Here is a 23,212-nt window from a genome sequence, read left to right as displayed (position 1 = left end):
TAAGTGATTTGAGCACTGGAGATATTGATAAACCACTCTGTCATATCATCTATGCCTTAATGTTATGTTACATTACAGGAAAATGGGGTCGTGTGCAGTTCCCAGGCTGGATCTTATATTAAGGGAGCATTTCTCTTTTTGAATTCTAGGGGCCAGAGGAAACCCAGCACTATCAGACCCAGGCACTCCTGACCAACACCAGGCCAGTCAGACCCACCCCGCATTTCCAGTTGGGCCACAGGTCAGTATCTCTCAACTGCTTTCCATTAGACTGCATTTAGGATGGTTTAACCATATAAATAACCAAATAAATAATAATGGGTTAAATCCAATTAACTCCAACAGAGCAAAGATGGTAATAAATTTTCATATGAAAAGCTGTATGACTACATTACTTATTAAATACCATCAAGAAAATATGTGTTTGCAAAACTCCTCTCTCTTCTTAAAGGAAAGGTTGGCTTTAATCATGTGGAAACACTTTTTTTTTTTTTTACTTAAAACCCACTACAATTGTGCTGTTGGTTACCATGCAGTTTTCTGGAAAGTAAAACTTTAATGACTGGAGTGTGAAGAAAATTAAGTTATTTCAACCTTACTATAGCCATTTTTGAAATACAAGATGTGATTTAATATAAAAAAGTTAATGCAATTTTAATGCAAGTTCAGCTTATTGGGTTTGACAATACTGTACATCACACATAGCTCTTGCATTAATAAAGAAATACAATCATTATTTTTTAAAGTCCAATATTTGTTTTTTGCAGCCTGGTGTGGGCTATATGGAGATGTAGAACACAATTATAAAAGGCTGGGCTTTTTTTCCTTTTTACCTCTGTCATTTAGTGTGAAGCTTTCAGCGTTCATCCTGCTTTTATGGAAAGAGAAGCTGATACTAGGGCCTTTCTCTCCCTTTTGCTGTCATTGTTGCTCCTGGAAGTTGATTGCTTTCAGCACATTGAGGGCTCACCCAAGTTTAGAGTGAGGGTTGGTTTTGACGTTCTTATTCCACTTGCCACCAAGTCTCCCTATGGCCTCAGTTCCCATAGTCCATCTCAGAGCACAGATAACTCTGTGCCCGTGGACAGAAAGCCTGGGGAAATGTCTGCTGCCTTATGGAAGCCTAGAGAGTTTTCCTGGGACTCTCAGGAACAGGATTTTTGGTGTCATATGCTTTATAATTTTATGCTTATAATATCGTGTGTGTGCACATGTAATAATGCGTGTCTGTGTGTGTGTATGCCTGCACACGTGCCTGTGACCATACTGGGGGTAACACACTCTAATGCCTTCAGGTTGGGTAGGCAGCCCCACAGGCCCAGGTCAGTGAGGAGTGGTGGCCCTGAGGCAATGGAGAGTGCATGCCCTGCCTTGAGCTCACAAATCCTATATGAAAAATGCTGCAGGCCAAAACCCCTAAATGTGTGACCCATGTATGGTCTGAGAACTCTCATTTGCCTTCCCTCTTACCATAATATAACTATCGGTAGTGATGTAACACCTGAAAACTAAGGGCCAGCATATAATTTTGTGTTCATTCCCAAAGTATATTTCTTTTGCTCATTAGAATCATCATCATTATTATTATTATTATCATTATTTTGAGACAGAGTCTCACTCTTGTTGCCCAGGCTGGAGTGCAGTAGCACGATCTCGGCTCACTGCAACCTCCGCCTCCTGGGTTCAAGTGATTCTCCTGCCTCAGCCTCCCGAGTAGCTGGGATTACAGGCACTCACCACCACTTCCAACTAAATTTTTATATTTTTAGTAGAGACAGGGTTTCAACATGTTGGTCAAGCTGGCCTTGAACTCCCGACCTCAGGTGATCCACCCGCCTTGGCCTCCCAAAGTGCTAGGATTACAGGTGTGAGCCACTGCACCCAGCAGAATAACTGTATTTTTTTTTTAAAGGGAAGCACAGTTACTTGTGTGAATTTAGCAAAGTGAACAAACACATTAGGAGCAAGGCCTGTGGGGTCTAGAGCAGCAGTTCTAAACTCAGCTAAGCGGAGTCCTGGGGTTCTGCAGAGCCTCCCCCAAAGGGTCCTGGAAAGGACACTGCAGGGAATGACCAAAGTGTGGGCTTAGCCCTCTCCACACCTCACCTTATTCTTCAGATAAAGCAGCCTCACTTCTCTAAATCTGTTCTTTGTATTGGAGGAGTGACAAGAAAGGGGTAAAAGATGGGCTCTGGAGCAGCCTTCCTGGACTTGAACTTGAACCCTCTCGCAACTAGATATGGGACTTGGGCAAGTTACTAACCTCTCTGTATCTCACTGGTAGAATAACTGCAGCATTAGAATAGTGCCTGGTTATTATACGTTGGGCTTGGTGGTTTGCCTATATTTAATTACCTACCCCTCACATAAGAGTTTTGCATTGGTTCCTGTAGAAAAATAGATACGGGATTATTATGTTCCATGACACAGCTCCCACAAGACTACAATGAAAGTCCTGAATCAAGGACTCTAAGATAAAATGACTCTTGTGGCCATCTGGCTTGACTAGGGCAGGAATCCTTCCCATGTCATCCTGGTGAAGAGCCCACATGCTGCACTTAAAACATGCCCGGCAGTTGCCCTTCCCTACCAAAGAAAAGCTGTTGCATCCATAATGGATGTAAACTTGTGTTTGTATAATATCATTTTAATTGGGCAAAAGATGTTAGAGTAATAACAAAAGAATTATTTTCAAAGATTTTAAGTTTTATCCACAGCAAATATGTTTATGTCTTATATTCTGTTTTAGGTCTTGTTATTGTACATACATAATTCTACCATTTTAATAATAATCATTGAAGTTTACTTAATAGTTATCCAGCTTATTTTCTATTGTATTCTCATATTACAAACGTTTTCTATTTTTCTGAAGAGGTGTCATAATGAGCCATTTTAATGACGATGCAATATTTCATCTAGTTTAGTACTGTAATAAACTGTTTTCAATATTTATGTATTTTGAAACATAATGCATGTTTTTATGCAGTTATCTTATTTCCTTTTGAATAATGTCTTCAAGCTCTATCCTAGGAGTATATTCTGAGTGAAAGGGGGATAAATATTTTTGCAGCTCTGGATAATCTATTTCTAAATTGCTTTCCAAAAGGATTATGCCAGTCTACATGTCCCCCAGCCATAGATCTGTGTAACAGTGTCAGTACAGACTTTCCAGCATCATGTAAATTTTCTACATTATTTTTGTTAATTTAAAAGTTAAGAGTAGTATTTCATTGCTCTTTTTGAATCAAAAAAAATCCCACTGATCCCAATGAGTTCTTTCTGTAGCGACACAGAATAAATTAGCTGAGAACTTCGAATACATGAAGATAGGATCAAATGGAAATTCATTCAAAGAATAACATATAAACATAAGTTATTACTTGTAAAGGTATTTGAGTTCCTCAGAAGTCCAAACCAAATGAAACTTTTTAAAGAAATCAATGAAATGCAACTTTGAAATTTTTTTTCTACCAATCTTTTTTTAATGGGAAAGAGCAAGAGCATGATTTTTTGGTACTTCTTCAGGAACTTTCTGATCCTGCTTAAATGGAAGGAAGATGTTTTTAAAACCTATGCCTTGGTTCCGCAGGAAAGTGAGCTATTATCTGTTTCCTTGCAGCCACTTCTGACGGCACAGCAATTAGCTTCTGCTGTGGCTGGCGTGATGCCGGGAGGCCCCCCAGCCCTCAACCAGCCAATTCTCATCCCCTTCAACATGGCGGGACAGCTAGGAGGCCAGCAAGGACTGGTTCTCACACTGCCAACAGCGAATCTCACCAACATCCAAGGGCTGGTGGCAGCAGCTGCAGCCGGAGGCATTATGACTCTGCCATTGCAAAATCTACAAGGTAATCTATAGCGTCTATGCACCATGCAGGGCTCTACCCACTGGCCAGTATTCTCTGAAGTGAACAACAAAAATAGTGCCTAGAATGGTGAATGTGGTTCAGAGTTGCTTCCGCCATAAACGATATTGAAGACTTCTGTAGGAAGCAAAATTTTCTGTTGTCTGTGAATCCTGAGCTTGCACAAGCCGCTGGCTTTATCAGTCCTCATTGCCTAATATTGGTATCAAAACTTTTCAGGTCTTCTGGAAGCATTTATGCGCCATCATTGCATGACACGTCAAAAATTTAAAAGTAAAATTCCTGTTGCTGTTATTTGAAAACCTGAGTTACCATTTCATCAATTCTTCAATTTAGATGTGTAAAGAAAAGTTAGAGTTTGCTTGTTTGTGTTTGAAGCAATTGAAACTTCTCAAATACAAGATATTGTTTGGAATAATTTATTAATGATTATTTTGCTCTAAAAGTATCTTTTAGTTATAGTTATTAAACAAAAATTGTGCTACTTGAGCTCATATTTTGCAATGAGAAAAATAGACTTGCATGTTGAGCCTTTATATTACGTGGGCATATAGCAAGTAAGACTCTAATTTTACTTAGGAAGGGTAGTTGTCTTGATATGATGAAGGTTTTGACTTTTCTCTAAAAGATTTGGTAGCATTGACTGACAGATTGATTTACGAAAGATTCTGTCAGAGGAGGAATTATTTTTGTTGAAAATGGCCTGAATATCAATAGGATGCCTACTAAAGAGAAAATGAATTTATTTTAGACTTAGTCAAAGATGTTTCTTTTCTTCATATATATAAAAATTAACAATTAAATTTTTTGCAGAATGAGGGCTCATCTGGGTAAGTTATCAGAATAGTAATTTAAAATACTTTTTTATTTGGTCAAATGTCAGTGTTTCATATTATTTATTAGAGAAATCAGTCCACAAGACTAAGAAACAGGCCAAGTAAGAATTGATTAACTCTTGACCCAAACTTCTTTCCATGCTCTGTATTCTGTTATCCCACCCATTGTTGCCACTTCTTGCCTTTCATTTTAATGTTTAAAACAAAGTCTCTCTTGTACCATTAAATTGTGCCGAGAAACCTGCCATTCATAAATCATGCATGCCCAGGATACGCTAATGCACAAACTTTGCTTGTTTCAAATTTCAGAGTGCCCGGGAAGCCAGATCTTAAGATTAAGCAAATAAAGCAGGAATACACAAGGTGAAAGCCAGAGCAACAAAGTGTAGGGAGAGGCTTTTTAATGTAGTTGGATGATGAAATCTTAATGAAGAAATGGGCATTATCAAAATGCAGCCTTCCATTTGGAACATTTGTGCTTATGGGAATATTGAATATTATAAATAAACATAAGCTTGAAGAGCTCCTGGGCCACGAATTAATCCTGTGTGGTTAAGAAGGATGCCAAAAATTAGAGTTAAAAAAAAATAGGCTTGTTATTTCGTAATCGTGATTTGGTATTCTTAAGATTTTAGTACCTGTTTTTTCAAGGGTTCAAAATTAGTGATTGGCTTAATGTGGACTTCTATCAAGATTTTTCCTTTTGTATTTGTTTGTTGTAAATATCAAATTTCAGTACTAGCTTATAACTTGGAGTTTGGTTCTTTGGGGTACCTCTGGTTTCACAAAAGGAATCCCAAGTTTTGTGGCCTGATTAAATAGGGGAAACAAAAGCACTCGCTCTTTTTATCCCTGGGAGCTTCCAACACAATTTCTCTCTCAGCATCATCTTCAGAAGTGTGTTGTAGTTGATGCCTAAGCTCTTGTCTGCTACACAAACACAAGTGAACATTTCCCCCATGTCTTCCTCTTTGAAATTTCACTGATGTTGGAGAGAGGGTCCAACATCATGAAGTTATGATGAGGTTATTAAAATAAAACACTTCCCTGTTGCAATTCAGCTGTTTATAGGAAAAGCTTTCTAATTAGGCTTAACATCAAACTCCTTCCCCAATTCCTTCTGATTTAATATCTTTGGGAGTGAATCCCAAGTCCCAAATCAAGATCTAGGAAAGTTCTACCTTCCAGGTTTCTTGGGATTTTCTATTCCAAGTCTCAGGCAACCCAGAAAGAGGTGGTCATTCTAATGAGAAGTTCAAGGGCAATAAGGATGGTAATCAGGAAAATCTCATGTCTCAAAAGTGCCCAAGATAAATGTCTACCACCTAAATGGCAAAGCCAGTGGTCACCTTGTAATCGATCCACCAACAGCCATCCCAAAGCTGATTTTCCCACCTTTAGGCGACCTACCACACAGCCCTTGACAATCCCTAGGTAGAATCAATGGCTTGTGGAACTTCCCAAGTTATGTTGCAGAAGTAGTGGGACTCTTGGGATGGTGGGTGGTTGGCTGGCAGGCTGAAAGGTCATCTGCAGGGGCTCTGAGACTGATCCAGTCTTCAAGATGACCTCAAATCTCATCATCTTTCAAGGGTAAGAGTCTTGTAAATGGGTTATTAGTACCTTAGAAGAAATCCTTACATGCATTCTTATAGTCAATAGTGAGGAGAGAAGGCTGTTTCCTCTCCTCTGGCTCTTTCCTATACAATAAACACCATAACCTCAGCCCAAGCCTTTTCTGAGTCTTTAAAATGACTCTTAAGTCTGCTCATCTATAATAAACACCCACTTCTCCAGTGATTTTATACAACAGATTTGGTGGGTCAGTGTGAGGGGGAGGTTGCACACCTAGTCTGAAGCAGAGCCTGTTACCGTGTAACATGCTTGGTCATGAATAGTTCCCTTTTCCTTATTGTGAAGTGTTAAGCTTTTATCCCTGAAACAATTCCACCAACTGGAATCGTCCCCAACCTTCCTACCCAGCCCTCCAGCCTCTGTTCTTCTAGCTCAAAAGCCATAAATTTGCTAAGATGAAAGGAAAAAAAAAAGTTGCTGACATCAGTCTCTTAATGGTTTGGAATTCAAGGATAAGATTTCAAATATTTTCCTTTTTACTGAAGTGATTGAGAGGTTGTTCATTTACATCCCCTATCAAGTCACACGGAATAGCTCTCAGAGCCTCAGAGGCCACGATTTACACATGTATTTTAATGAGCACTATGACATGCTGTTACACCGAGAGCAGCCCTTCTCGACTCTGTCAGAAGGGGTCATATCTCAATCTTCTCTCAAAACATGGTCCTCAGACTAGCGGCATCAATGTCTCCTGGGAGCCTGCTAGAAATACAGGACCTCAGGCTCCACCCGAGACCCTCTGAACAGAATCTGCATTTAAAAAGATCCCCAAAAAATCTCTACACACATTAAAATTTAAGAAATGCTGATCTAATTAGGCAACTCCCTGCCTTTGTCTGTTTGGGCTGCTATAACATAAAAACCATAGGCTGGGTGGTTTACAAACAACAGATTGTATTCCTCACAGTGCTAGAGCCTGGGAAGTCCAAGATCAAGACACAGGCAGATTCGGTTCTAGGGAGGGCCCATTCCTGCTTCATAGATGTCTGGCTGTCTTTTTACTGTGTCCTCCCACCACAGAAGCTATGAGGGAACTCTCAGGGTCCCTTTTATAAAGGTACTAATTTCATTATGAGGGCTCCACTCTCATGACCTAATCAACTCCCCTCTCATGACCTAATCAACTCCCAAAGGCCCCACCTGCTGATATAAGCACCTTGAGGGTTGGGATTTCAACATATGAATTTGGTGGGGTTGAGGGAGCAAGCGTCAGGTCCATGGCATTCCCCAATATCACCAGCAGCCAGAATCAGAGACTCTTATGATTCTGGAGGACCCACATGAAGGCAGTGAATGTCCTCTCCCGCTCTTACTCACCACCCCAGGCCTCCAGATGAGAATGACTGAAAGGAATAATGTGTGGGAACATTTTTGCTTCTGTTAGGACTTTCATATCCTCAAGACCAAGGGAAGTTCTTTTACGTAATGGAAGCTCTCTTGAAGACCTTGCTGTGAGATTTTATACAATGAAATTTTTGCTTTGCTGATAAAAATAACTTTTAACTCAGCAGAAAACCTGTATGTGTGGCCTGGGGATTGTTTTCCCTTTCTCTTCGATCCTTCCCAGCGTGAAAGAGATTCATTCCTGTCTCATCAGTGATGAGCTCTTATTGCAAGAAGACACACAGGAGTAAGGAGTTAGACGTCTTGCAGGATCCTAGGAACAGCCCTGTAACCCAGCCTCATTGGAACCTGGAATGAAATTTGGACAGCAGAGCATCCAGCAAACTGTGAGGCTGCAGGCTGTATCATCCTCTCCTTTGCAGGAGGCAGGCGTCTAATCCCCACGCCCAGAATGACTAATGACCCATCTCCCTGTCTTCTCTTGCTCCCTCTGGGACCTTTCTCTATTGCATTGGTTGGATTTTGGCTAAACCATAATTCTGGTTCACTCCTGTTCCATTTTGTCTCCTCTAAGGTCAGACATTTTTCCAATTCAGGTACCTGTTGGGAACTCTCCATTTTTATCTGTCTCCATCATCTTTATCTTTATCCTTATCGCCATGTCTATCTAAAATTCTGACTATCCAAGAAAGAAATTACCTGTGAGGCTGAGCCTTTTAATTTAAACTATCTCGTGTCACTGGCCAGACTGGAGACTGACTGCCCTGAGATTGACAGGTTCATTTTTGTCCTCTCGTCTATGACGCTGGTGGGAAGTGGGAAGCCAGAATGATGTGATATGGAATATGGATAAGTGGGCTTAGGAAACTACTGAACCTCCCTCATCAGCAGAAGGGGTAGCAGGTATGGCAGGCTGGACATTGGCCTTTCCGTTGGGAACTGTAAAAGCCAGTAGCCTTCCCGTGAGCAAGGACTGAGGCAAATTCTGAGCTCAGGAGATGCCAATGGTGAGGTTTAGGTTCTGACTATTTTGAACAAAGTCCCTGGAAGCTGTGGCTGGGATTGCGTCCAGAAATGCTCTACTCAGAGCATTCAGATAAGACCTAGAAATGACCTACTCCTGAAAGCCCTGTGTCCCTACATGAAATAGGTTAAGTTTTGTGCCCTCTTCTACCTTGCCTTGAGTGTTCCTTTCCTCTTCCAAGTTCTGTTCACCATTAGCTACACTGGGTCTCTCCATCCCTGCATCCTTCATCCCATGCTTATAGGGCTTTGGCCTCTGGTGACTATAAGCACGTGCACATCTATGAAATAAGATGAATGATGACCATAAACTCAAAGAAAGAAGATAACGAAGCTTGCTCTGTCACATACACCATAAACTCCTTGAAAAGTCAGTGTCTTCCCTTTTACTTATTACTTTGGATCACAGATAACTGCACTAAAGATGTGCAGTCCTAAGGTAAAAACAGAGGTTGTTAGTTAATATAGCAAAATAAAATCCCCTTTATGGAGCTCATGCAAATGTGTTGGATCTTTTGCTTCTTTAAAACATAGGCAGGAAATGAAGATATATACAGCCTTGATGTGAGTGACAACAGGCAGCAAAGGGTTAATGGGACAGTAGCGCTGTGTCTACCTCTAGGACAGACGGTTCAGGTTAGTGACTTGTTCTCATAGCACAGGCCAGAATGACCTACTAATCACTGTAGGCAACATAAATGGAGAATATAAATGTGCTACATAGGAGATTTATATCAAAGTGTGAACATTCCAGTTAAGTCAAGCATAACATTTAAATTAATGACCAAAAATACATTAAAGAGTGCTGCTAAACCTGAACATGGAAAAGCAATTAGGTTCAAGGCCAGTTGAAAAATCGAGGCCAAGGATGGTTTTTCTTCCCTTCGCTCTGGCAGAAAACCTGACCTGGTTTTCTCTGACTCCCCAATTTAAAGCCTGTGTATGCTGAAGTACGTGGGACTATTTTGGGGGTTAGGGATTTTGTGTGCAAGTTACATTACGTTCTCTTTTGTTTGTGTTGGTGTTTTCACTGAGGTGTCATTTACATACAAGAAAAGACACGGACCTTACGTGCTTAGTTCAATGAGTTTTGAAAATTGTATCCACCCATGCAGGCTCCATCAATACATAAAACATTTAATTGTCTCTAAAAGATTCCTCTGTGTCCCTTTGCAGTCAGTCCCTTCCATCCAACCAGGTAATCCTCAATCTGCTTTCTGTCAGTATAGATTAGTTTTTTCTGTTCTAGAACTTCACATAAATGGATTCATATTATATGTATTATTTTGTGTCTGGCTTTTCTCATTTGGCAGTTTTTGAGATTTATCCATGTTATTGTGTATACCAGTAGTTCCTTTCTGTTAATTTACAAGCAGTGCTTCATCATAAAAATTTCCCACAGTTTGTTTATCTATGACCATTCCAACATCCCTGTGGGCAGACATTATGGAAGTTCCTTGACTGCGTGTCTCTAGGGAAGCACCTTTGGCCACTGTTCTCCTTGGCCCTTGACTACACCCTTGGGAGATTCCTTCCTGTCTGTTGTCTTTCTTGGCCACATCTGATGAGGAAGTTGAGGAATATATCTTTCTTTGGGTAGTTTCTCAGTCCACTTATGGCTTATGGAAGCTGGAGGTTTAATGGGCTGCTTGATGTTTCTGACAGATAGGGATGTGCAGCTGTTTCGAAAATGCAGTCCCGCAGAAAAGGGAAGGCTTCTGATCTTTCTGCTTCCAGTCAGTTCCCCGTGCAAAAGTTTTTTCCAAGACAGACATCTTGAATCTATTTTGCTTTCTTGTTCCCCACACCCCTCTCCTTCAATTAAATCAGCCTCCATGTGAGGGTACTCTGGCCTCCTTGGTGTTCTTTGCATGTACTCCTAGCCCAGGGTCTTTTGCACAGGCTGTTCCCTCTGCCTGAAGCACTCTGTTCCCACCCAGAAAGCATCAAGGCTTTCTCCCTTCTCCTTCCCCGCCCTAGCACTCCTGTCTCCCTTACTTGCTTTCTGCATTTTCTTTTTCCCTGACGTTTAGGACCTTTTGCAAAATCTCAAAAATATTTAAGTGGTTTTTTTTTTTATTTTGCTTTTTTGAGCATTTTGGGTGATGCCTACTGTAGCTATCAAGGGCAGGGTCAGCAGCATTGTGATACTTGGGCCTGCTGCTGTACAGGAGAATCTCTGTGTATAATGTATTGCTCATATGCATCATTTATGTCTGACTCTGTCCCTAGAATGGAAGCCCTGTGACAGGCATCTTTATTTGGTTCAATAAAATAGCCCAAGAACAGGGAAAGTGCCTGGCTTACTTGTAAAGGTGCTCAAGTGTGAAAGAGTAAATTTTAAAGACTAAGTAAGAGTCCAGTGAAGAGAAGTAAAGAGAGCGTTCAATGTAGAGAAGAAGGCACGAGGAGACCAGAGTCTACAGGTCCTATCAACAGCTCTGTCTGTTCAGTGAAAATTAGGAATCCAAGCTGGCAAGAAATCAGACTACAGGAGCGGGAAGAGGCAATACTGAGGACCTTGTATGCCTTGCCTGTGTGCGAGCGTGGCCATCATAGGGCCTGAAATGTTGGAGATGAACATACTTAAAGACAATGCAATTATGCTATGATTTTTCATGGATATATGTTTGCATTTACTGATTTATGCCTGGGTAATCCCAAGGACTTGAAGCAGCTTGTAATGTAAAAAGCAAAAAACAGGCCGGATGTGTTGGCTCATGCCTATAATCCCAGTACTTTGAGAGGCCGAGGCGGGCCAATTACCTGAGGTCACGAGTTCGAGGCAAGCCTGGCCAACACGGCGTAACCCCATCTCTACTAAAAATACAAAAATTAGCCAGATGTGGTAGTGGGAACCTATAGTCCCAGCTACTTAGGAGGCTAAGGCATGAGAATCACTTGTATCTGGGAGGCAGAAGTTGCAGTGAGTTGAGATTGCGTCACTGCACTCCAGCCTGGGCAACAGAGTGAGACTCCATCTCAAAAATAAATAAATAAATAAATACAAGAAGCAAGAAAGAGCAAAATCTTTTTAATAGAAAAAGATAAAACCTAGAGTAAGATTTGAAACTAGAGGATAAATCAAAACTATATATCAAGTTATATAGTTTCGATTATCTGACAGTAAAAGACCATACCAGTTTGATAAGAAACAGATATTTTTATTTTTGTTTTTCTATTAAGACTAAGTTTATTCATTTGTTCAATGAATATTTACTGAACTTTCAAAGCATTAGAGGTCATGATCTGGACTCAGGACTTGGCAGTAAACAAAGAGTCCCTTAATGTATATACATGCTAGTGGGGGAGTGAAGCAGATAGAGGTAGGAAAGGGTGGCAGGGATGGGGATGTGATGCATTTTATGCAAAGTCATAAGTCATGGTCTCTACACCACGCAGAGACCCAGTGAACAAGGGGATTAAGCTGTCCAGTATCTGGGGAAAGAGTGTCCCAAGGAGAAGTCCTAGGTGCTAAGCATAAAATCTCAGTGTCGTCCAACAAGAAGGTGTGTTTCTTTGTTGATTTCATATTACCTCTCGGCCATAGGTGTGCAGTGATTCTGCTGCACATCCTCCACCTTCTAGGATCCAAGCAGAAGAAGCAGCCCCTGTCTGGGACATGCTTTTTTCATTACAAAGGGAGCAGACAATGGCAGAACTACACTAGCTCTTAAAGCTTCAGCTCAAGAGCTGCTCACATCACTTCCACTCACAGCCTGTCGGCCAGGCAAGTCACCTGGTCAAGCCAGCTGCCAGTGGCATGGAGGAGGAAAATAAATAATCCTAAAGGGAGAGAGGAGGAGCACATAATTGGAAACTATATGACAAGACGCTGTGTCCAACAGCCATTGCATTCACGATACACTGCAGAAGTATTTGACTTAGGTGATTCCTTCCAACACTGAGATTCTAGAATTCCATTAGGTGAACCTGTTAGATTGTATGGTCTATCCATGTGGTTCCTCAGAACACACACAGTAACAATTTCTAACCATAGAATTCAAAAAGGGGTAACAAATATATGGGCCAATTGGGGACTATTTAAAATGGCAAATTAGGGCATAGGAAAGAAGGAATTCCTTAATGTAACATTCAGGACAAGGCAAAATTAGAGGATTACAAGCAAATCAGTGGTTGCTAAAGTGGAGGGCAGGTGAATTTAAAGGAGCACAAGGGAATTTGGGGGCCGATGCAACAGTTCTCTGTCTAGATCGTGGTGATGCTTCACTATGTGTGTTTGTCAAATTTGTACAAAAGGGGAGAATTTTATGGTATGTAAAATATATTTCAGTTTTTCCCCAAAAAGAGAAAACATAAGTGAATGCTATAGGGTTTCACAAAATGCTAACCTCTTTTAAAACATAAAAAACTTTTAAATACAAAACTTCTAATGAAATTGAAACTAGGAAAATCTTTATGGAAATGGGAGACTCAAGTTCCCCACTAAACAGTGTTGTTGGCTCAATTTCAGAGATACAGAGGCTAACACTAAAACAATCAAGATTTCAAATGCCTGTAATTTGATCCCAATTGTTTAAAAGAACCCCCTTCCCCACTCCCATAGACACCCACAGAGAGAGAGAGGGAGGAAAAGATAAAAGATAAATACTCCATATAGCAAAGTGTTACTGGTAGATTCCAGACACTGAGAAATTCTTATAGTAATAAGTTTTATTTTAAAAATCAGAATACTTTCTATTCATTAAGGTGGAATACTATATCCACAACATAATTAGTAGCATTGCTAAGGTTAGGATTATGGGTCTGCTGTCTTGACCTTCTAACCACCTTCTTTATCAAGCACACAAAGTGCATTAATTCTCAGATTAAAAAAATACAACCACAAAGCAATTCTGTGCATTCATTATGTATGAACAATATTTAATATTAATAAAATTGCCTTTAAATGTGCTTGATTTTGTTGATCGAAAGTGAAATTGCTGGCAGGGAGGGGGTGGGTGGGGGTGGAAATATGTGCTAAACCTTCTTGTACCATTCTTGAAGAAGACAAGTAGGTGGCCAGATGCAGCACTTTTCCCTGTGGTTTAGTTTTGTGCTATTCTAGTGATGACCACACTCAGGAGGTTGCATCCCTACTGACATCATGAACATGGGAGCAGAGATCCAGTACCACTCACAGAAAAGGGACGTGCAGTACCTGCCACAGAAATGAGAGGAAAGGACTTTGGCTCTTAGTACGCAATGATACGTGGCTTGCTGTCACAAAGCTCAATATTAAAAATACCTAGTGCATAAATTCATATTCACAGTGTTATTCAGAAGAGCTCCACAAGACATGCCATCCAATAATACCAAATCCACCATAAAGAAGTTACGAAAAGTAGTTGCAATGTGTCTTACTTTGGCAGTTTTTCAAACCTCTGTATCTCTGAGGCTTTAGACTTTTTATTTAAAATACCTGGAGAGCCTGTTCTGTAGTACATTATCCTTGAAGCGGGTGTCACTGAGGCACTGGGGCATGGATTAAACTGGAAGCACATGAATGAGGAGTATGACTAGTATACTGCGTATTTAAGAGATACTGTCAATGGAATAAAGCATTGTCAAAGGATAATGGTTTCCAGCTGCCACATAAATGTCAAAGCAAAGCCAAAGCATTTATTTTCAAAGCAAAAGGCAGGAAAGTAATGTGATCCCCAGTTTGCACATAATAAGGCTGTAAATCAGGGCTTCTGATGGCATCTAGCAATGATTCTACACTAGGATGTGCAAACTGGATTAGATTCCAAGCCAGCCATCAGAGTTGGCAAAAGTGAGTAGCTCATTTCCAAGATGGCTGCCACTAGAATGCCACTGATGCCTAAAAAAGGAAAAGACTGTGTTTGAAATTCACAATCTCACTCCATTACCATGGATGGAAGGGAAGCGGGCTTACTTGCTTACTTTTCTTTTGGAATCAAAATACAGAGAACTTATCTTTCCGAGGGAAGGATGGGAACACAGAGTGGGGGGTTATTGAAAATAAGACAGTGGGAGACAGTCTCAATTCTTCTTTGTCCACTGTTTTGAGAATGGAGAGCTAATGCTCTTCAAGAAAACTGTATCTTCTCTTTTGTGTGCAATTCTTGCAGGGCGGATTCCTAGTGAGAGGTCACAGCTATTATTTCTCAGGTCCCTCTGGGGAAAAGCTAAACTTCATTTCCTTCTCTGAATTGTACCCAAAGATTGATCAATTTCACAAATACTTACCAAGCATCTGCTGTTTGCCAGGACCCATAGTAGGCACTCCAGTCTAGTTAGGAGGTCATTGCAGCAATCCAGGGAGAAGAGGTCATGGTGGCAATGATGGAGAGCAGGGGACTGATTTAGGAGACATTAACAAGGTGGGTTTGACATGACTTGGTGATGGGTTAAATGTAGAGGGATAAGAGGAAAGAGAGAGGAGGTCCCTAGTTTAAGCTGACCATGATTAGTTCAAATTTCCTGTAGAATACTGAAATGGAGATACCAGTAGCCAGTTAATAACACCTGGCTCCAGAACTCAGAAAAATATTTGTACTAGAGATCCTGATGTAGAAACCATGACTGAAACTAGGGAGGGAAGAGATTTGTGGGGAAGAAGAGGTTAGAGAAGGAGCACCACTCTTAAGCCCGGGGAAGAGGAAAGGACAGGCACGACGGAGGCCAAGGAAGTATTCTCAACTTGTGTAATCATTGTGTACCAGGTTATGTGGGGCTCCTATAGATCTCTCTGTGTTTGGATTCTCTTTCATAGACATAATCTCTGTATTAATGTGGGTGTTTTTGATTGTTGCTTACCTCTTATTTAGCCAGAATGCAACAAGAAGGAACCAAAAAAAAAAAAAAAAAAGTATGTCAGTTTGCTTTTTAGTCTTCTAAGGATTTACCACGTTTCCATGTATAAAGAAGCTATTTTAAGAGTGTTTACATAAAAGTTTCAACAGCGTTTGCTCTTTTGCTGAAAATTAACTCAACTGATTTAAATCTATTCTTTAAAAAATGTAGTTGTAGCCTTAAAATCTCAAAATGAAAATGTTTGAGTCCTTTTTCCCTTCCTTTCTTCTTTTTAAAGAACCTTTGGGTCATGCCTACTATCCTCATGTAGGGCAGTGAAAACTGAACCATTATGTTTAGTTCTGGTGCTATAGGGAAGGATATTTGTGCTTGTAAAAACTGTGTTTTAAATAATACAGTTTTAGTTTTCTGAAACGATTTACCTTGTAAAATTGTGTTTTACTATTGCAAGCAAACTTAATCTTTGAAGAATACTTGGCTCCATGTTAACCTTTTTCTCTGGTTTAGTGTTATCTTCTCCCAACTGTGCTTACCAGGTTTATAGACAAAACTAAAAAAAAGTAAAATAAAAAAGAATATAGTATATTTGTCATTTGTCACTGGATTAGGATTAGCACAAATACATAGGTCTATTAACACATTTTAATGCATCTCAGTTCCCTTGTGTGCCATTATTTTAGAAATTCTTAGCAGAACGTGTGTGTGTGTATATATATATATTCAACATTTGACATAAGATAATTTGAGTTTTCTGTGTTTGGAAAATAACTCACATGGGAGAAAGTTGCATTAAATAAATAATAGAAATAAAATTTATACTTCCATATATTTCAAAGCTAATGCTGCTAACTTGCAATAGAATGGTAACATGAAGACACAGTGCTATAATTTGATTGATTTGTTTTGACAGCAGCCAAATAATTGAGAGTGAAAGGTGTCAGCACAGATGAAATATTGTATAAGCCACATTCAGAAGGCAACCCTAGCAGCAGCCACGACTGGAATTTTATTTCCTTTGATTTGGTTCTGTTACTCACTTCCAGTTTATTATGAAACCATGAAAGGTGTGCCACTTCCCCAACTAGGAGACTTTTATGGAGAGAATGGAGATAGGAGTTTGTCAAATAGCTGAACAATGGATACAGACAAAAGAATCTAAGATGGCAGTAGCATACCAAGCTAAATTGTATCAGTCTCTCCCTTTCTTTTGCGACTTGATGCCCTAGTACATTTTGTCTCATTGTGAAGTGATTCTGAGTCAGAGCATTTTCCAGCCCCTTGACAAGAGATGGGGAGAAAAAAGAGGGGTGTACTTGGCACCACATCTGGGACTAGATAAGGCATTTATGCAACTGAAAACTGGAGCACCTGGTAAGAAGAAGATCTGAGATGTTTAGTTAATACAGAAGCTACATGGTCAGGAGAGGATTAATTAGGACAAAGACTCTGCACTTAGGCAAACATGGATCATGGTGATTAATAGAGTGGCCTGTAAATCACACTGACAAGGTTTACTTCCAGCCCTTCTGCTTGCTGGCTATGTAGCCTGGACAAGGCACTCTGATTTCTGAGATTCGCTTTGCTTGTCTATTTTTTAGGGTTGTTTTAAAAGTTAAATGTGATACTGTATGGAACATGCCTAGCATGGTGCCTGACACTTAGTAAGTGCACAACAAATGATGGCTACTTTTATTTTTTAGAGCTGCAAAATCCAATATGGTAGCCATGAGCCACATGTGGCTATTGGGCATTTGAAATGTGGATAGTTGAAACTGGGGTATGCTGTAAGTGTAACATTCACACAAGTGCAAAATAGCTCTTGAATATTTATATATTGATAATATGTTGAAATGATATTTTAGATATATTGAGTTATATACAATATCTTATTAAAATTAATTTCAGCTGTTCCTTTTTTACTTTTTAAAATATGGACACCAGAAAATTTTAAATTGCATGGGTGGCTCACATTTGCGACTTACATTAAGTTTCTCTTGGGCAACACAGGCCTGGAGGGTCTGCCTATACATATGGCACTGGTTAAAAGCTATGCTCATTAATAATAAAAATAACAGTGTACATGTAAATTGTGAACCTTCAAGCAGAAAATCACAAAGGATCCACTTTGGTAACACAAATTAGAGAGAACACATTTTGTAGATTCTCTGCTATAGTATAGGAACTACTCAAGATTTTTATCTATGCAGAGAAATAAAGGATGCAATTTTATGAGCAATTTCCATTGATCAGAATCTAAAATTCTCTCTCTCTCTCTTTCTCTCTCTCTCTCTTTGAGACTGTGTCAAAAGAGAGAGAGAGAGTATGGTTTCTGTGACCCAGACAAGAGTGCAGTGGCACAGTCTCAGCTCACTGCAACCTCTGCTTCCCAGGTTCAAGCGATTCTCCTGTCTCAGCCTCCCCATTAGCTGAAATTACAGGTGTGCACCACCACACCCGACTAATTTATGTATTTTTAGTAGAGACCAGGATTTCACCATGTTGGCCAGGCTGGTCTCAGACTCCTGACCTCAAGTGATCCACTGATCTCAGCCTTCCAAAGTTCTGGGATTACAAGCATGAGCCACCACAGCCAGCCCAAAAATTATCTTTTCTTTTTAAATATTAGTACATTTTTTACTGTGAATTATAAAGAAATTATGTGCTTCAAGTGCATTTATAGTATTCTTTTTTTTAATGAAGCAAGAAAGACAAAATGTTAGAATTTGTGAGAACAGTGTGATGAGTACACAGGCCCTCTGTATGTTATTCACTGTAGTTGTCTTTGTGGTTTAAACATTTCAAAACAAAAATAAATTATAATGTTTTAAAATGTTCCTTAAGAATTATACTTCCATACCCTTAATAAATTAACAAATAAGCTATTTATTTTTTCTGGGATTAAAAAATGTCTTAATTCATTTGCAATCTCAGTTACTTATTTTCACCACCAAAGGTTAGCTGAATAAAAGCTTAGGCATACACACAGAATTTGGTTTGTTTAAAAATAACCATAGGCAATGCTGTCTGTCACTGAAGAATGTTTGTTTCAGAGGGAATGCTAGACTCCAACATCAGACATATTTGCAAGGGCCTGTTGTATTCTTGCTAAAAGCTTCCAATAATTCCACAAAGGGTATTTGCAAATTTCTGAAAGTTCCAGAAAAAAAATTAAATGAACTGCCACATTGAATTGAATGCTTGAAAATTTTAGGAGTTATCTGCTAAGGATCTGATATTCAGTCTTATCTAGTTAGAGAAGTTGTCAAAAGGAAGAGAAGAGACTTTCCATGGCAAAATTGGGCTAAAATATACCTAACATAAAACTTATCATTTTAACCACTTTTAAGTGTAGAGTTCTGTGGCACCAAGTGCATTCGTATTGCTGTGCCGTCATCACCACCATCTATCTCTCTAGAACTTTGTCATCTTCCCCAGCTGAAACTCTGTACCCATTAAAACACAATTCCCCATTCCCCCTCCCCCAGTCCATGGCAACCACCATTCTACTTTCTGTCTCTATGAATTTGACTACTCTGGGTACCTCGTAGAAGTGGAATCATATAGTATTCATCCTTTTGTAACTGGCTTGCTTTGCTTAGCATAGTGTTTTCAAGTTTCATTCATGTTGTAGCATATGTCAGAAATTTCTTCCTTTTAAAGACTAAGTAATATTCCATTGTATGTATAGCTACTTATCTGTGGATGGACACTTGGGTTGTTTCCACTATTTGACTATTATGAATAATGCCGCTACAAACATGGGTGTACAAATATCTATTTGTTTCAGCTTTCAGTTGCTTTGGGTATGTACCCAGAAGAGTAATGTGAGATCATATGGTAATTCTACATCTAATCATTTGACAAGTTGCCATACTGTTTTCCATTGCAGCTGTGCCATTTTACATTCCCACCGACAGTGCACAAGAGTTCCAGCTTCTCTGCATCCTTAACAACACTTACAATTTTCTGAGGGTTTTTTGTTTGTTTGTATTGGGGGCTTTTTGGCTTCTTGCTTTGTTTTGTTTATAGTAGCTATCGTGTTTGTTGTGAAGTGATATCTTGTTATGGTCGAAGGAGCATTTTTGAGAGAACAATTACTTACTAACATCTCCTAATATGGCTTAATCACATTCAAGTATGATATCAAATATTAAAATAACCTAAGGAGAATGCACACTTTAGAAGTTGCATTATTTCTGCTTTGTGCCCTTCAGATTGTAAATATCATCATTACGGTATTTATGTAATTGCAGTTGGCTTTACACTTTAGGTATACACAACTGTGTTATATATACAGGTGGATACTAACCTGAAAGAACATTTCTTTTCACTGTGAAAGAAATTCTTGCAATGCAAATCCTCTTTTTCTATTGAATTCTGATATAGCTAAAGGCTACACTGGACAAAAAATAAAACACCTAGAGATTGGAGGAAAATTTTCCTTAAAAAAGATTTTCAAGTTGTGACTTGCTTAGTAAAATCCTGACTGTTGGAATTCAACAGAGAACCTAAACAATCATCCTCTTTTTCTTTGTAGCATTTTTCCCCAACCTTGAAATCTTCCCTACCTTTGAGAGCTATCTGAATCCCTTCCTGAATCACAAGGATCTCTTCCATGCCGGAGTATTGCCTTATTTTCTGCTTTGAATGCCAAGAGTGTGTCTGCCATATTCATGCTTTAGTCTAGTGGGAGCTACTCTTTCATCAACTTGAAGTATAATATTTACTTTTCTAGTAAATTCTCTATTCTAGGTCTTGTTTCACCCACTGTAGCCTAAATTTTTATAATTAAAGCCTTCAAGTTATAGTAACAAAAGTAAGTTGGTTCTCTAAGTGAGCATGTCTATCCAATCCTATATATTTATTAGACATTTTTGGTGTATTTTGAGTTTAGAGTTTTCATATGCAATAGGTGATTTTGTTTAAGTCAAGTGCGATAAGCAGTACGCTTCACCTGCAAGTTTTTGACATTTATGTCATCTACACAGTCTGCCCCATACTCTAGCCACAAACAGAATGCAGGATAAGGTCCCCAGGTCACCTAGAAAGAAAGAATCAGTATACAGAAACCCCTCAAAATCATAAAGTCATTAGTGCTCATAAAACGATATTGCACACTTTTCAGGAGATTAATGAGTCAGTCATAAAATAGCATTAATTTTTTGGCCAACTTCCAGCCAGAAAGTTGTGTATTTCCTAGGTAGTACTTTTCCAACTGCAAAAGCCTGGCTCTGAGAATATTTGTACTTCAAATCACTAATGCTGTTGCATTTCTTCACTTAAAACAATAAAAAAGAGGAAATATAGCTATTGAAACCCCAAACTGCTCCAGCATTTCTGCCTGGGCTATGTCTTGGCCAGTTACGTCTTTTTAGCTAAATTTTCAAAGTCTTTGGAAATGAGAATGAGGCAGTTGGAGCAGAATGCTACTGAGAGTTCAGTGGGTCCACATAGACTCCCCCAACACAAATCTTAGAACCACCAACGGCTGTTTTATCTTACGCCAACTAGCAAATTTGAAAATTTATTTATTGATCACAAGGGTCATAATATTATGGAATACAAACCAAAAAAAGGCAAAAACAATCACTGCTACTAGAAGAAGAAAAAATACCCTAACATCAGTTGATCAGCCTCACGAATGCCTGTCATGACTGGCAGCACATTCATTCGCAAGTAGGCACAGAAAAAGGACATGCCCATTTCCCGCCACAGCTTTTCCAACACTTGGGGGACCTTAGCAGACATGATTGAGTCTGTAAGTGAAATTTTCTCTGTGAAACCTGGGACAGCATTCCATGTCAGTACTTGTCTCCTGAGTGTTCCAGAATATCATATGACCATGTGATGCAGTGATTTGTAATCAGCTACCAACTGTATTTTAGGAAGGAGATCTCCAACCACTTCTCACCTGAAATATTTCAATATTGCATTCACATAGAAATACCATGTATGAATGAATTTGGAAAACAAAAACCTACTTTGGAAAACAAAAACAACTACTTTGAATTTCGTAGACTCTTGGGAGAAATCAGAAATGTTATCAAACATAACATCTATTCAATTCAAAATATCATTAAAATAATAAACTTTTTTTTTTTTTGAGACAGTGTCTCACTCTGTCACCCAGGGTGGAGTGCAGGGTTGCTATCTTGACTCACCGCAACCTCTGCCTCCCAGGTTCAAGTGTAAAATAATAAACTTTTCATTAAGGAGCTAAAACTTGAAAAGAGGCCTATTTTATAATATTTTTTTGGTTCATAACTGCCCAACTCTCCCCTAACTTAAAGATGTTTCAATTTGGCTATATTGAACTCTCATAACAAAAACACAAGATTACCTTTTCTGTCTGGATATTTCTGAAAAATTCTCAGTGTACTGGGGTTGAATTTCTTCATCCCCACCAAAGGGGAATGTGGATTTCAAAGCATGTTCCCATGAAGGGAAAAATTCCACATCCACAACATTCATAGAATTATCAGGTATAAAAGAGACTTTATCTAAAATTTGATCTATAATTTTCTCTTGAAAACTAGATGATATAGCCACAAGCTGTGTATTTAATAGATGTATGTGTATGTGCATGTGTTCTTCAGCAAAAATGTTGTACTTTATGCAGGTAAAGAATGTTGCCGCATTCGTTAATTTTGTCTTGACAAATGTTTGACCACATATGATTTCATGCCATACAAACCCATCTGCATTTTAGGGAGGAAATAGAATGCTTCAGGTCTCATGCCAGGTTTTAATGTAGAATTAATTCCTTTAAAAAAGGTTTTTTTTTAAAAAAAAAAAAACATTTTTCTAATATACATTAAGGATGTTGGAGAGTTCACTGAAGCATATGCTCTGAGCTTTCAGGAGCAATCTGTAGTCAGGCATTTTAAATGAAAATTGATTTGTGATTTACATGGTCAGTGGAAAGAAAATTAACTTATGGAAGGTTGTAATGAAATATTAGACAAGTAAAAAAGTAGATGGTGATCTAGTGGAACTAAAAGTCCCATCTGGAAGAATTCTGTGACATTTTTACATTTATCTGTGTTCTGCATGAGTTGTAATGTTAGTGGTAATTTTATGGGACTGAACTGAAATGAAAAGGGTGTTATCACAGATTGCCTACAATATAGGATTGTGTTCAGTGGAGAGGCCTGTATCCTTTTCTCCATTTTCCTATCATATGACTCATTGCACTTTTTTCAGCTACTGTTGTTGAATGCATTCAGCCTTTTACTTGAGGTTATTAAAGAAGAACATCAAATGCTCACAAATACAATCTAACCACACATTTAGAGGCAACACAGAGGCTTCTCCTTAGTTCTGCATTGTTTAGGTAATGTCTAAGAAAGGTCCTTTAAAATGTACATGAAAGAAGCAAGTACATTGAATGTAAATCTTTTACTTTAAACTGTTTTTTTCTGTTCGTTTGTTTCAAAAGTGTGATTAACACCTCACCAAAAACCTAGAACATGTTACCAGAATGGTAAATTTGTATCTTCCTAAAAATGGGTCATTCAGAAGTTGCCCATTTTTCTCCCTTTTTATTCCAATTTTGTAAAAGCACTCATAATTGTTTCTTTGGTCAAAGAAGCGTTTTCTAGGAAAGAAAGGCCAAGACTTTTTCTTTTCTGTTTAATAAAAGGAAATGTCTATCTTATTTCAACAGTAATGAGCTGATGTGAATTTTGAAAAGGAGAATGAGTTACGGGCTTAATTTCACATGCTATT

At 38.9% G+C, this 23,212-nt stretch overlaps 1 protein-coding gene across 3 annotated transcripts in view; it reads left to right on the top strand.

Annotated features, from left to right (window-relative positions):
* Window positions 1-23,212, top strand: part of POU6F2 (POU class 6 homeobox 2) — a 469,381-nt gene that overhangs the window by 215,472 nt on the left and 230,697 nt on the right. For all 3 annotated transcript variants that reach the window (XM_064366754.1, XM_064366753.1, XM_064366752.1), the window contains exons 3-4: window positions 150-241; window positions 3,620-3,848. In XM_064366754.1, coding sequence (XP_064222824.1) covers window positions 150-241; window positions 3,620-3,848 — 321 coding nt within the window. The remainder of the gene's footprint in view (window positions 1-149; window positions 242-3,619; window positions 3,849-23,212) is intronic.

Source organism: Aotus nancymaae, unplaced genomic scaffold (genome assembly GCF_030222135.1).
Source record: "Aotus nancymaae isolate 86718 unplaced genomic scaffold, 86718_ANA_hifiasm-v0.15.2.pri h1tg000065l, whole genome shotgun sequence".
In the NCBI taxonomy this organism is placed as follows: domain Eukaryota; kingdom Metazoa; phylum Chordata; class Mammalia; order Primates; family Aotidae; genus Aotus; species Aotus nancymaae.
This window is presented reverse-complemented; position numbering and strand designations above follow the sequence as displayed.